Source organism: Pleurodeles waltl, chromosome 4_2, assembly GCF_031143425.1.
Source record: "Pleurodeles waltl isolate 20211129_DDA chromosome 4_2, aPleWal1.hap1.20221129, whole genome shotgun sequence".
NCBI lineage: Eukaryota > Metazoa > Chordata > Amphibia > Caudata > Salamandridae > Pleurodeles > Pleurodeles waltl.
In genome coordinates this window covers 679863824-679876943 of record NC_090443.1, presented here as the reverse complement: position 1 = coordinate 679876943, position 13120 = coordinate 679863824, and the positions used below count along the sequence as shown (strand labels likewise).

Here is a 13120-nt window from a genome sequence, read left to right as displayed (position 1 = left end):
GTATGACTATTCAAATGTCTGTAATCCACCACTATCCTATATGAATGGTCTGGTTTAGCAACCGGAAATAAGGGATTATTCATCGGCGAGACACAGGGCTCTATGACACCCTGGTACTCCAATTGTGTAAGAATTTTCCTAACCGATGCCCTTGCCTCAAATTTAATAGGATACTGCGGCTGTGGCTGAGGTTCGCCCTTTATTGGAATGACATGATAAGGTGATTGTTTATCCCACCCCACATTATTTCTATATAGGGCGGGGGCTTGTGCTAGAGCCCATGATTTACTATAGGACTACGCTAGTTCTCTCGGAACAAGTGGTGAGAAGGAAGGTGTAATAACCTCCTCCCCAACCGGACAGTCGCGAACAAAGTCAGGTGGCCAATCTTGTTCGGCCAATAGAACATCATATGATTTTACCACATGGTCCCAAAAGATGGCGTGTACAATGCGGTCAATGTCCCCTTCTAATCGTAGAGTCACTAGATATACTCTTATCAGGATCAGAGACTCGCATATCCGCCGTTTCGACTTGTATGAAGTCATCAGTTGCTTTCACCTCCAGATGCTCTAGAAGACTCCGGCGAACTATTGTGACCTCTGCCGCGCTGTCTAACAGTGCTAACGCCCATGTCTTGTTCGTCAAGAGAATTCTCTTCTTGAGCGGCATGTCTAACAGAGACTGCTGCCACTTTTTTCTTTTTAAATTGTTGTTTTTGTTGCAGCAGTTTCTCTTCTTGTTTAACAGAAACCTCCGCTGAGCGTTGTGAATCCTGTCTCGGTTTCACGTACTCTGTCCTCCGCTCTGACCGCCCACCTCTCTCACTTCTCTTCTCTGAGGAGTCCTGAAAGGAACGAGATTGGCGTGTATCAGTATATTGATATCTATCAGGCGTCTTCAAATTATCCCCATTTCTGAGATTATACCTATTCTGCGGGGTCTCCGGTTGCGGAGACTGTCCCCCATCTTTTTTAGGTGTTTGCTGTTTCTTTTCCCAGTGCTTTTTTGTACCCTCAGGTTGCTGTTGCTTAGCATTATCTTTATTATTTTTACCCTGCAATTGTGGTTTCTGTGGTCTAGCCCCTAGGCTATCACGACCAATACTCGAATACGTCTCAGCTATTATTCGCGGAAGTTCCCGCTCTTGATTAATCTGCGGAACATCCCGAAGACGCATTCGCACGGCTAGTGCTACTGCCTCTCCCTTGAGATTACTCAAAATAATAGAAGAAACTGCGGCAAAATTGCCCATTAACTGCATGCTCAAATCTAAGGCAGGGGCAGCCCCATATTCATCTTGAATTTGTTTAAGCACTTCCGGTAAATTAGCTAAAGTCGGCGTACCGTGTGCTGTAGTGTAGAGCGCGGCAAACACCGTGCCCCAGGTATTACAAAGGTCCACCGGAGGAACCATCCCATACGGCAAACACATCGTCAAAATTCTATGTTTATCCTGAGGTCCCGTATGGGGAAATACCACTTCCAGCGTATTAATCTTTTGCGTCAGCCAAAATGGAGTCTCCTCACGTTTAGCCGATACCTTGCCCATAACTGAGTGTACTGTGGCCGGATTTATTTCCGGAACCACAGCTTGTGGGTGCGCTGGAGCAGTACGCGCTGCATTAGTATTTAATGTCTGCATCACAAACTGAACTAGTCTCCTGTATGTCGTAGTTAAGTCTATATATAAACGACGCACTTCAGCCACTGCCAAATTTGCAACCGCAGGATATGGTGTGTAAGTAGCCAACAAAGGCCAGGTCGGACCATCATTACTCAACGGACCTAACCTTACTTGTGCTACTGTGTGTGGGAGGGCGCAATCAAGCCAATTATGGTGTTCTTGATAAGATAAAGGTATCTCTAAGTATGCATAAGCCCTGTATTGGCCAGGGACATTCGCAACCGTATATTCGTGAAAAGTATTTGTACCCCCATCAGCTGCTGGAAATACGACCCAAGAATAAAAAAGTTCTGTCCTATAGGCTGCATGGGCGTCCACCACAAAAGTGACTGGACCCCCCTGGAATGTCAGTCCATGTGCTATCAAATGTCCTGTGAGCGGGTGACGCATATTGATTGCTATATTCACTACAATAGGATTCGCCATTTGTAAAAAATAGCCCTAGGTCAGAGAAGGCACACCAATATTGGGGTTTTTTCCTTTCAAAGTTCAAGATTGAACAACCAACCACGAAGCAATAGGACGTACCTATCCTGTGGTGGCGGAAACCCTCAGCCCCACGGACGTCTCCGCATACGGAACCGAGGAGTCAAAATATATACGAGACCGAGAGAGTCAGTCGGAACTAAACATTAGAGCCAGACCAAACGTTGGCGGCGCCATGTCGCGTGGGCTCTCATTATCCTAAATGAGACTACTGGATTTCTAGGCAGCAGGATCGATAACGGTGTGGGGGACTGAGTCTGACCCACGTGTAAAGAATTCTGTCACCCTAAATCCGGTTTTTGCTCCGGCTAACTAGAAGTGCCTCATTTCTCCCACGGGGAAGAGATGATTGGGCAGCCGAGCGCATGACATCTTTGGAACTTCTCAGGGAAGTCGTGGTCACTCAGATCCAAACCAACTCTCTCATTTAAAATATGGTCTCATATACAAATGACAAAAGACAGTATAAGTTTTATCTAATGTTTTAATAAAACAACTGTATTTTAGATAATAAGGCGTGAGCCGCAATAACCAGAACAATACAACATAGTAGGATTGAAATAGTCACCAGGAGAGTAAAACATAAGAACAAAGCTATCATATTGCTTAACAGTTTCTACTCTCCCTCTGCTTGTTCTATTTAAAGCACAGCATGTTAAGCTTCTAGCTTGCCTTTCTGAATCACAGGGGAGACATAAGCCCTCATACCTGAGCAAAGGCCTGTGATCTGGTTCAGCATCTGCAAAGAGGCAGTCGGCATCGAGTTGTGGTTCCCTGGTCGGAATCTCCCTCTCGCATGTATTGGGACAAGGAAGTGATTTTATAACTAACATGTCATCGTGATCACAAAATGTCCCTACGCAGGAATGCCAAATCTAAACTCCTACCACGTCTATCGGCAATGTACCAGACTGTATCCTTGACTGAAGCACAGAGTGAATATATTATGAAGAACTCCAGTGCTGAAGTAGGCAAAACAGTGTGATATGAATAAAAACAACACCGTAGAACTGGCTATTTTGTAAAATAACAGTACGAAGCATAATAAAAAGCATTTAGAGCAAAGTGCACAGAGGCTCTAAGCTGTCAGCAAATGAATAAAATACATTCAGGGCAAAGTGCACAAAGGCCTAAAGCCTGAAGCTAATGCGCAAAATATACGTAAAACTAACCACACTACAATACCATTCAGCTGGGCTGTGAGGTCCAGGGGAGCCCCCGATCTGGTGCACTAACACTTGGCGCCTCATGGATCCAGCTGCGGTTGAGGATCCAACGCAAGAACTGGATGTTTTGCTACAAGACCAACAGCAGCTATTACAGATTGAGGGGCTTGAACTGCGCATGCACCCGTGGAAGAATAGTCAGCTGCAGGGACCATTGAGCCCCCATCAACTTGCCCTAGATCGGCATTCACTGTGTCAGTTAATCCTCGATGCGGTTCAACATTGCTGGACCGACTCTTAGAGCGGAGTACATGGCTGGGGCGACAAATACAGCAAGCTTTAATATCGTCTTGCCTCTCGCGGTCTGGCTGGCAGAGTAATTTCCAGCATCCAGGTCCCCGACCGCAGACTACTCAAGGAAACTGCTGGTATTGCGGCCACTTTCGTGGACTACTGTAGGGTATTGCATGCACACCGCCCCGGACCTCAGACGAAATATTCCTCCCCTCTGATCACAGACTTGCCTCGATACCCACTCATAGCAGAATATGCAGCTCCACTAAATGAACCCTTTACCCTTGCCAAGGTCGAGCTGCGCTCTCAGATATGAACACAGGCAAGACGCTGGGTCCCAATGGTTTACCCGCAGAACATTATAAGAGGTTTAGACACCAATCTTGCCCCACTTATTGTCATACATAATGGCCGATTTCAAGCGGAACTGAACAAAGGACCATCGTAGTCCTTCATAAGACAGGACACCTTCTAGAGTCTTATGCATCTTACTGACTGATTTCCCTCATTGACACTAAACTCAAGATCTATGCCAAGGTGCTGGCCAATCACCTCCTCAGTGTCGTCCCCACATTGGTCCACCTGCACCAATCCGGGTTATTGCCTCAGTGGGGAAGTCGCCATTGCATCTGGAGGGTGCAGGCAGCTGTAGCTTACCGTCACCTACTGCCCAGTCTTAAAGTCTTTATCCTCACAGATTTTCAAAAAACTTTTGACTCAATCTATTAAGATGACTTCTGGGATCTATTGGCTTGGCTGGGCTTCAGATGCCTGTTTCCTGGATATGTACAAACTTTATACATCAGCATCACAGCTAGGATCCAGGTGAACACAGCCCTTGCCCAGGTGTTCCCAATTCAGAGGGGCACCAGACAGGGATGTCCTCTATCCGCTCTCCGGTTTGCCATTGCAATACAACCCCTGGTGATGTGGATCCGTTGCAATATGCAGATACAGGGCTTCTGGTGTCGGGGAGGTGAGGGGGCACAGAGGAAAACCACATCGCACTACATAATGGCCATGTAAGTCCTCTTTCTACACAACCCCATGATGTCCGGCCCACAAGCTCTGGCTGTGCTTGCTCTTTACGGCAAGGCATCTGGACTACAAATTAATCACTCCAAATCACTGCTGATCACATGAACAACCCCTCTGCGGGACATTGATTGGTGGGGTCTTATACCCCTTTATAGGCTGAGTTGTCTCTACCTCGACATTTAAATCTTGCTAATCCCTACCCTGTCACGGTCCCTGAAACTAACTGTAGGAGGCTGGCCCTCTATGTAGTGTGCAAAACTAGGAACACTGGTTAGGAGGTCCAGGCAACCATGTTGGTTTCCAGAGGTAAAAATTAGACCACCTAATGCTCCGATTGTTAAAGTAGCTGGTCGAGCAGTTAGGCTAATCCAGCAGATGTGTTAAGCATTTGTTGTACTCACAAAATCAATCATGCACCACACACAATGAATAACTTGAGACCAGAATTTATAAACATACTTCAGACTTTTAGATATTTTTTAAGACCGAAATGGTTAAGATATGTTAAGTACTACTTGAGTTATGATTTTTAAAAGTTTTAATAAAGTTAGTCTTTCTGTGCGTAATTATGCACCTTAGGAATCAATGGAAGGCTACCTAGAAAAATGCATATAAAATCATACAGGTAAGTTACCAGCCTCTTCTTTTGCAGGCTGGCCAGGAGATTGTTGGGCACACAGTGCCAGCTGAAGAGACAGGAGCAGTGCTGGAAAGTCTCTTGGCACAGTGACACTTGGAGGGGCCACCTGGAAAAGGAGCTGGTTTGCAGGTTTAAATGTGGTGTCTTTTGGTCCCCTTGGGCTGTCGAGTTCGCAAGGGGTTAGGGACCTGTGACACAGCAGGTTTTGCAATGCAGTGCTCAGGCCGGCCGGATGCAGGGTGAGTTGGAGGTCTTGGATGCTATGCGCAATGGAACCCTCTGGAGCTAGAGGTAAGTCTTCTTCTGGGGACATTGCAGGATGACGAGAGCGCTCTGGTGGGAGGTCCGGGGTGTTCCTGAAGCCACTCTACTTGGGCTTCCTCCTGGTCCAGGTGCAGCTCTGGGTGAGCTGTTTTTGTTGTTGTCCAACGTGCACTGACCAGTACCTCGGGTATTGGCACAACTCGGCCACAGGAGGGCGCAGTGCCACCAAACTTAGCACACTTGTATGTTTTGTCCGGGTTCTTGTTGGTGTGTCGCTGGGTCCTTCTGCGACTTTTGCCGGTTGCGGAGATGTTGTCCAGTTGGTGAAGTGACCCTTACCGGTTTGCTGGTTCTTGCTGGTTTCTTTTGCTTCTTGAGTGGTGCCTCCACTTAGGAGGGGAATCTCAGGCTATTTGCAAAGCCTGGAGGTCCTCTGGGTCTTCTGAGGTCGGTCCACTGGTCAGCTCATCCTCCACAGCGGCGACTGTCATGTCGGGTTCTTTGGTGCAGTCTTCTTTTCTTCTTGATGAATCTTTTTCTTGGTGTAGGGGAGCCCAATAAATGATTAATTTAGCGGGTGAACTGAATTTAGGGGAAACCTGGTAGTGTCCAATGGGACACTTACCCTTGGGTGGCCCACCCACTACAGTGATCACTTCCTGTGGGAAGGGTCATTACCCTAAACCTCATTGGCTATTTGCCTGCCATCCAACATGGAGGAAAATGAAATGGAGGGTCCACTTCGCCTGCAAGCCCCTAGGGGTGGTGCATGCTCAGTGAGAACCCTCCTCCTACCCTTTGTGTGGTTTCCCACCTTTGCTTCTGCCAAAAGTGGGGGGCTGACAAAGGGCGGTAGACTTTTGAAGCTCACTGCCAGGTGAGTGCACATTCCTGAGGGGTAAGGGGTGTTACCTCCTCCACTCAGGAAGGGCATTGTCTTCCAAACCACAGAGACAGGGCTCTCCCCCATGGTTTGTATATTGGCCGTCTGAAGGTGGCAAGAATGGAAGCAGTCAGCAACCATGCCAAGATAGTTAGCTTTTGCAGGGGGCATCACGAAGGTGAGCCCTGGGTAAATTTCATAATAAATCCAGCACAGGTACCAGTTTGGATTTATCATTCTGAGTTCTTTGATACCAAACAACCCAGGGTTCAGAGCAGCCATTATGTAGCTGGGAAACTCGTGTTGACCAGTGTCCAGCATGTATATTAAAATGGCTGCTCTGTTCACTCGCTATGTCCTAGGAACGGCAAGGACGCAGTGGGGGCATATTGCTCATGCAGCTATGCCCTCACATATAATATGGAGCACTGTGCCTTAGGGCTATAAGGCCTGCCAGAGGGGTGTCTTAGCCATAGTAAATGCAGTGTATGGTGGACAGGGCACACAGGTAGGGTGTAATTGCAGTGCTCGGTACATCTGGATGCATTGCCCTAGAGGGTGGCACAATCAGTGCTGCTGCACTCACGGGCCTGCCCATGCTACCCCATGCCCTGGGTACCTAAGTACCTTTTACTAGGGACTTACAGTGGTAGCTAAAGGTGTATCCACTTACTTTTACAATGTTTTAGGGAAAGAACACTAGCACTGGGGACCTGGTAAGCAGGATCCCAGAGCACCCCAGTCCAAGTTGCATTCAGAAACCAGGCAAAAAGTTGTGGGGTACTTCAATTAGGTAAAAAGAACAAGTGATGGACGGAATGCTGAACAATGTCAAACATTCACCCTCAGTACAGAGATCTGGGCATAAATCCATCGTTATTTTGCTGCCCATGCCATTCCAGTTTGGACCCAGCCATATGAAAATCAGTCTTGACCCTGTTCCCCATGGGAACAGTCCAGCCCGAACTGCCAGGACAGGTCTTCCCTGGACTGGAAACAAGCAACCTTCAATTAGGTGCCAGTTTCCCCACAGCCCTTGGTAACTCATATGAGAAAAGATCTTGAGCACTGGTCTTCCTTGGGCCGCCGTCTTATGGGGGAGGATCTTGTTACCCAGTTAGGTCTTGCAAAACTTTCCCACAGCATCCCCAAACCGTGGTTTTGCTACATTCAGGACATTACACACCTCTTTCTATCGAACCACCATTTTCTCCGTATAGCATTTGGCAAATGTGTGCAATCTACCTCTGATGGGGGGGTCTGGCAGTAGCTGACCTATAATTGTATTATTAGGCCTCACAATTGGTGGTCATTCATGATTGGCTTCAGGGGGCAAAATGATGACCCAGCATATGACGTGGAACTCTCACTCATGACATGGGAGACTGTCATGGACCACTTATATGGTCCACCGATTTCACGAGCTCTGCCGGATCTCATCGGGGTGATCTTTGGGTCTGACAGGCAACTACCAAATGGAATAGCTGGTGGGGTAGGATCACACTAGAGACTCTTCTCTTAAGGGGCACATTGCATCATGTGGTAGTCCTGGAAGGGTTTAGGAAGTGGAACTCTACTGGCATTTGTCATGTGGGAGATGGGTGGCAGGGTTCTACTATACGCCCCTTCTCAGAGTTACATGCCGATTACCACATCACTCCCAGTTCATTCCGCTTTCTGCGTATCTATCATGCCTTGTCTTATCAGCTCGCTTTGGTGGAAATCTGCAAATTTAGTCCCAGGGAGGTAAAGGTCCTCATGTCACGTCTGGGACAGGGTTGAGTTTCCCCAGATCTATTGCTCCCTGATCATAAACTCCCCAGACTTAGTTCTTGCCCTCCACACTCGTTGGAATCACTGGATGGGTGCCTTAGAGGATGGGAAGTAGAGAGGGGTGCTTACGGCACCCTGGGAGTTAGACATCTCCTCTTTGCTTCTTTATGACCCAAGTGAATGTCCTTCATACGACTTACCGGACGCTGGTGTGGCTTTTGAAGTTGGGAAGCCTGCCAACACCCACTGGCTATACATGTTGTGTAGACAACCCAGACTTTCATCATGTAATTTGGCTGTGCCCCTTCATACAGCAATATTGGTCCATACTTCTGGGGGTCTTGTCGGCTGTGCTGAGTAATCCAACTGACTGCTCGCCTCAGATTGTGGTCTTCGGGTTATCGGACGAGTAGGGTGAAAAGAGGTGTGAGAGATATTTGGTCGGTCTGTGACTTCAGTTGGGAAAGCAAGATATCGCCTGGCACTGGACCTCAGCAAATGCTTCGGACCTGCAGGCTTGGCAACATGCCATGGATTGGTGCTAAAAAATGGAGGAGCCAGTGTATGCAGCCTGTGGCTGCTCACAGGAACATCGTACAATATGGGGTATATAATGGGAGCATTTTACGCTCTTGGGAATGCAATATGGATCTTTCTGATGCTCTATGATGGGGGGGGCGGGGGCCATCGTCTATTAGTTTGTTATGCTTGTTTAGTCTGCAGGTATGTTTTCTGTGTCTAAAAATCTAATAAAAATACTTTAGCAAAAAAAAAAAAAAAAAAGTAAGTGCATGTGTGGTCAGACAAATGGGATCCATTTTGGGTGGCCATCATATATCACAGTACAGGCTGCGAGTCACCCCTCCCAGACAAGCAAGCATATTGTTGCCACTTCTGGTTGGAGGGAGCAATCCCAGACACGAAAGTGCAGGAGGAAGGAGAGAGGGTTGCAACAGAAATGAGTCAGCAGGTATTTGGTAGAAGGAATGCACATCATCTCACTCTGTCAGTGTGGCTCATAGTTAGCTGGAGGATATAAATCAGCAAATTAAACATAATCTTTCTGGAAGGACCTGCCCATTTGTCTTTACCCACTGCAGAGTACGCAACAACATCAGCTAATATCAAGTGTAATGGGCACTAACTCACGTTTCTAGGGAGTTTCCAGGATCTACCAAACCTCAAACCATCAGTTCATTGTGCTAGAGGTGCGCCCGCTGCTGCAATGATCCACTTGAGTGTTCTGAAGCTAATAGTGACTGTGACCTGAAGTATCAGTGAAGTTAGTACTCAATTTTTTTTTTTCATACCCATAACTTCACTCTCAAACTGAAAAAGATGAGAAAGACTAACACCAGGTCCAAAGTGACAAAGAGGTCACAAGAAAAACCAGTTGTGCTCTGATATCATTGTCAGTAATAATTCCTATGTTATCTACAATGGCAGCCAATGCTGTTTTCGAGCTGATAATGAGCAGAAACTAAATTGAACATGATTCAACGTGATGTTCCTCTCCAGAAAATCAGAGATTTGTCTACCTGAATGTTTTACAACATCTTAATGTGCAAAGGTCATTGAGAAGTCTGTCAGTGGTTGCTTGATTGTATTGACCATTGGCCTTTTCAAAAGCAGTGTTACTACAAACTGCTTCAAGTAAGTGGGACTACTGGTGTTGAATTAGACAAATTATAGAGAGCTGTGAGATAGCCGGTGATGGAACTGCTTACAAGAAGGAAAACTGGGGTAGGGGAATTCTTCCAGAGGGAAGACAAATTAAGTGTGAGTGCAACAGATTTTAAGCATTTACAGCATCAGCTCTGTTTGTCTTTAGGACTGCTAAGCTCCCTGTGACATTGCAGGTAAGTTTTTCTTTCTCTGAAAATAGCCCGGCAAGGTAATTGTGCAACAGCTGTGAGGGGCAAATGCTGAGAGGGCTCAGTGCTGGGAGGCAGATTCAAAGGCAGGCGCCTCTTCTGGCTAATCTTGGAGCTCGACATCTGACTCTCTCAGGCACAGTGCTCAGTCTCTACCTGCAACTGCTTTCAATGTCAATTCCTGGATGGTAGATCCCCTCCCCCCTCCCCCCTCCCCCCTCCCCCCCCCCCCCCGGGGCAGGTGGCTGTGGGTGCATTATCTATTATGGAACCTGGGTTTACTTTCTGGCTTTCAGATAGTCCTCCACATCGGTGCCCTTGAGGTGAGGACCTTGCTGCTCGGTTATATCTGTGCCACCGGAATACCGAACAGGCCTTCGTCCTCAAAACAAGTTTTGGCAGTTTCTTCAGCGTCAAGTGGGGGAGGCAGATGAAGCTCATGTAGTTGATTTCATTTACTAATGTCTGTGTCTGGAGGATGGTAGATTTGTAGTCAAGAATACATGAGTAAAGAGGACAGTATTAGTATATCTAAATATATCAGCTTCTTGTAAACTTCAACAGTCAGCAAAGATAAATATCTAAACACAACCTCCCCTCCGCCCTCCCCCCTCCTCCAATTCTCAAGGGTTTTTACCGTGACGACTCCCACAACCAAGTTTTCTTACTAAACAATTATTAATCTCCCACCTCATATATTAAGTTGGCTACTTCTGTGCTACGTTTACCTAGGCAGTGCATGCTTAAAAACATAATTTTTAGGTACACATGGTTTAAGATGTAGTGTGGATAGAAAACTGTCACAGTGCTTAAAGGAGCAGAAGACACTCTGCGTTATGAATGAGCTACAACAGCAGCCGTCACGGAGATCAGGTTGACAGAAAGCAGTTCCTTGTGGAAAAAAAGTTAACACAAGAGGAAGGTGTGAGTTCTATCAAGCAGGCAGCATGGCCAGCCCTTGGCTCAGTCTGGGCGCAGATGGCCCAGCCTTTGGAAATACTTGGTTACAGCTGCACAGGTGCGTTTCTTAAGAAGGCCCCACCAAGAAAGTATGGGGAGAAGACGGGAAAATTCAGCAGAAACTTGTTAACTTGTTGCAGTGTTCTTGAAATTTTCCAATCACTTGGTAAGCAAGTAGGGGTATTCAGCAACAGCTTATATAGTAAATTATATAAATGATACTAACATAAGAATGAAACTGAATAAGTACCTTTATCTTTTCCTTCATGACTTCATTCTCTACCTCCTTTTTTTGGATATGACTTTGAAGATGAGACTGAATTGCTTCCAAGGATTCAGCTAATCGGTTTGCAGTTGATATTCTATCCTACAAATTTAAAATAAAAATAAATGGTTGTAGCCTACTGTATCCGCCAAAATAACTGATTGATAAAGTTACCAATTCACTATTTTGTTTCACTTCTTTTCACTACTAAGATCTTCAAATATTCAACATCTAAGCAATGTGTTTGTATAAAATAAAAAAGTTTAATTCTAACCTAAAAAATCTCCGATTTTTTATTTTTTTATTTACGTTTTTCAAAGTTGATAATCTATATGTCTGTAGTCCACCGTCATGCCCAGAGACCCAGCGAATCCAGTAAATTCCAGTTGTGTGTTCTTAAAAAACAATACTCCCCTGGTGGCAATATTTTGCAAGTTATTATGGCATTTGACATAATAACAAGTTGTATTACAGCTAATTATCAACTATTTGAAAAACTAGAAAGTACATAATGTAAATTACTTTGAGAGGTTATGCAGATAATATATTTCTATAGATGCCAAACATGCAGTTTTAATGAAATAACAGCACAAAAAAGAACACCATGTTGTCAGTAGTATAATTAGTAATAGTATTCTGTTAAAATGGTTCACTGGAATAATGCCAGAGGTTTATTTTCCTAAAACCAAGAAATATTGTAGCGTTTCAGTTTCTGGAATGCCTAAGAAAGTCTGATTAAAATAAAACATGTAGTTATTTAAACATCATCCAAATAATCATTGACATACAACAACTGCTTACTTCTGTGGAGTCAAAACTGATGATAAAGGGCAATTTCCAGTAGACATGTATACATCAGTAGACCTACATCAAATATGAAATAGTATGAAGTCTGTGACTGGATCTCTTTGTTTTGATGCAACAGGAATAATTCTTAGAGTCTTCAACTTCAGTACAAAACTGGGGGTCTCTCAGCTAGCCCTAGTAGGTAGGGGTGTACCACTGAACCAATTTATATCTCCATATGGTTATTACTGCTGCAAATGTAGATAACCTTGAATCTTGCTAACGAAAGACAGAACATCCTAGGCTGCAGGAGAGGATGGTAACTGCTCATTTAAGGAGTCAGCTATCAATACAACAGACTTTCCTTTAGAACCTCAGTGCATCATCCCTGCCATCTCTATACCACATTCAGGGTTTAATATAATTTAGTACAAGGAATGTAATACCTTTAACTGTGATATTTTATAATTATATGTTCTGGGTTCCTCCATAATGTGTGCAGCACTGGACTTTTGCTCATCTGAAATGGCAGCCCAATAAGCTCTCGTATGGCATACTAAATACCATTTTAAGACTTTCAGTCAAAACAACATTTGGCAGATGTAGATGATCACTCACCACTCCTTCCTCCCCACTACCACTGAGACTTGTCTAGCTTTTGTTCCACACTCAGTGGCAATATTTATGTGGTACAGGATCCTTCAATCCATAATGCACACATTCAAGTGGCATTCTAAACAAATTGAAACCTGTGCATAAGACATCCAGCCACACTTAAAGAGTAAAGGATGAGCAGTTAAGTGTGCCCCCTGGCCCTGATTTGGTGTGATGCTGCCATGATAAAACTATCTAACCAATAGGGATCAGATCTCAGAGAAAGCCTCACTCAAAACCTTAAATCTTTCTTTATTCCTTCCTAACTTGCCACCCTCTACCTCTGCCGATTCCCAACACTCGCCTTTCCTCAAGTCCCTCTGTCTTTAATTTCTGGAGATCTGCACAAC

General features: G+C 45.3%; 1 protein-coding gene across 4 annotated transcripts in view; it reads right to left on the bottom strand.

Annotated features, from left to right (window-relative positions):
- The window catches only part of ODF2L (outer dense fiber of sperm tails 2 like), a 248638-nt gene that overhangs the window by 175151 nt on the left and 60367 nt on the right, over positions 1 to 13120 (bottom strand). For all 4 annotated transcript variants that reach the window (XM_069232260.1, XM_069232263.1, XM_069232261.1 and 1 more), the window contains exon 6: positions 11316 to 11432. In XM_069232260.1, coding sequence (XP_069088361.1) covers positions 11316 to 11432 — 117 coding nt within the window. The remainder of the gene's footprint in view (positions 1 to 11315; positions 11433 to 13120) is intronic.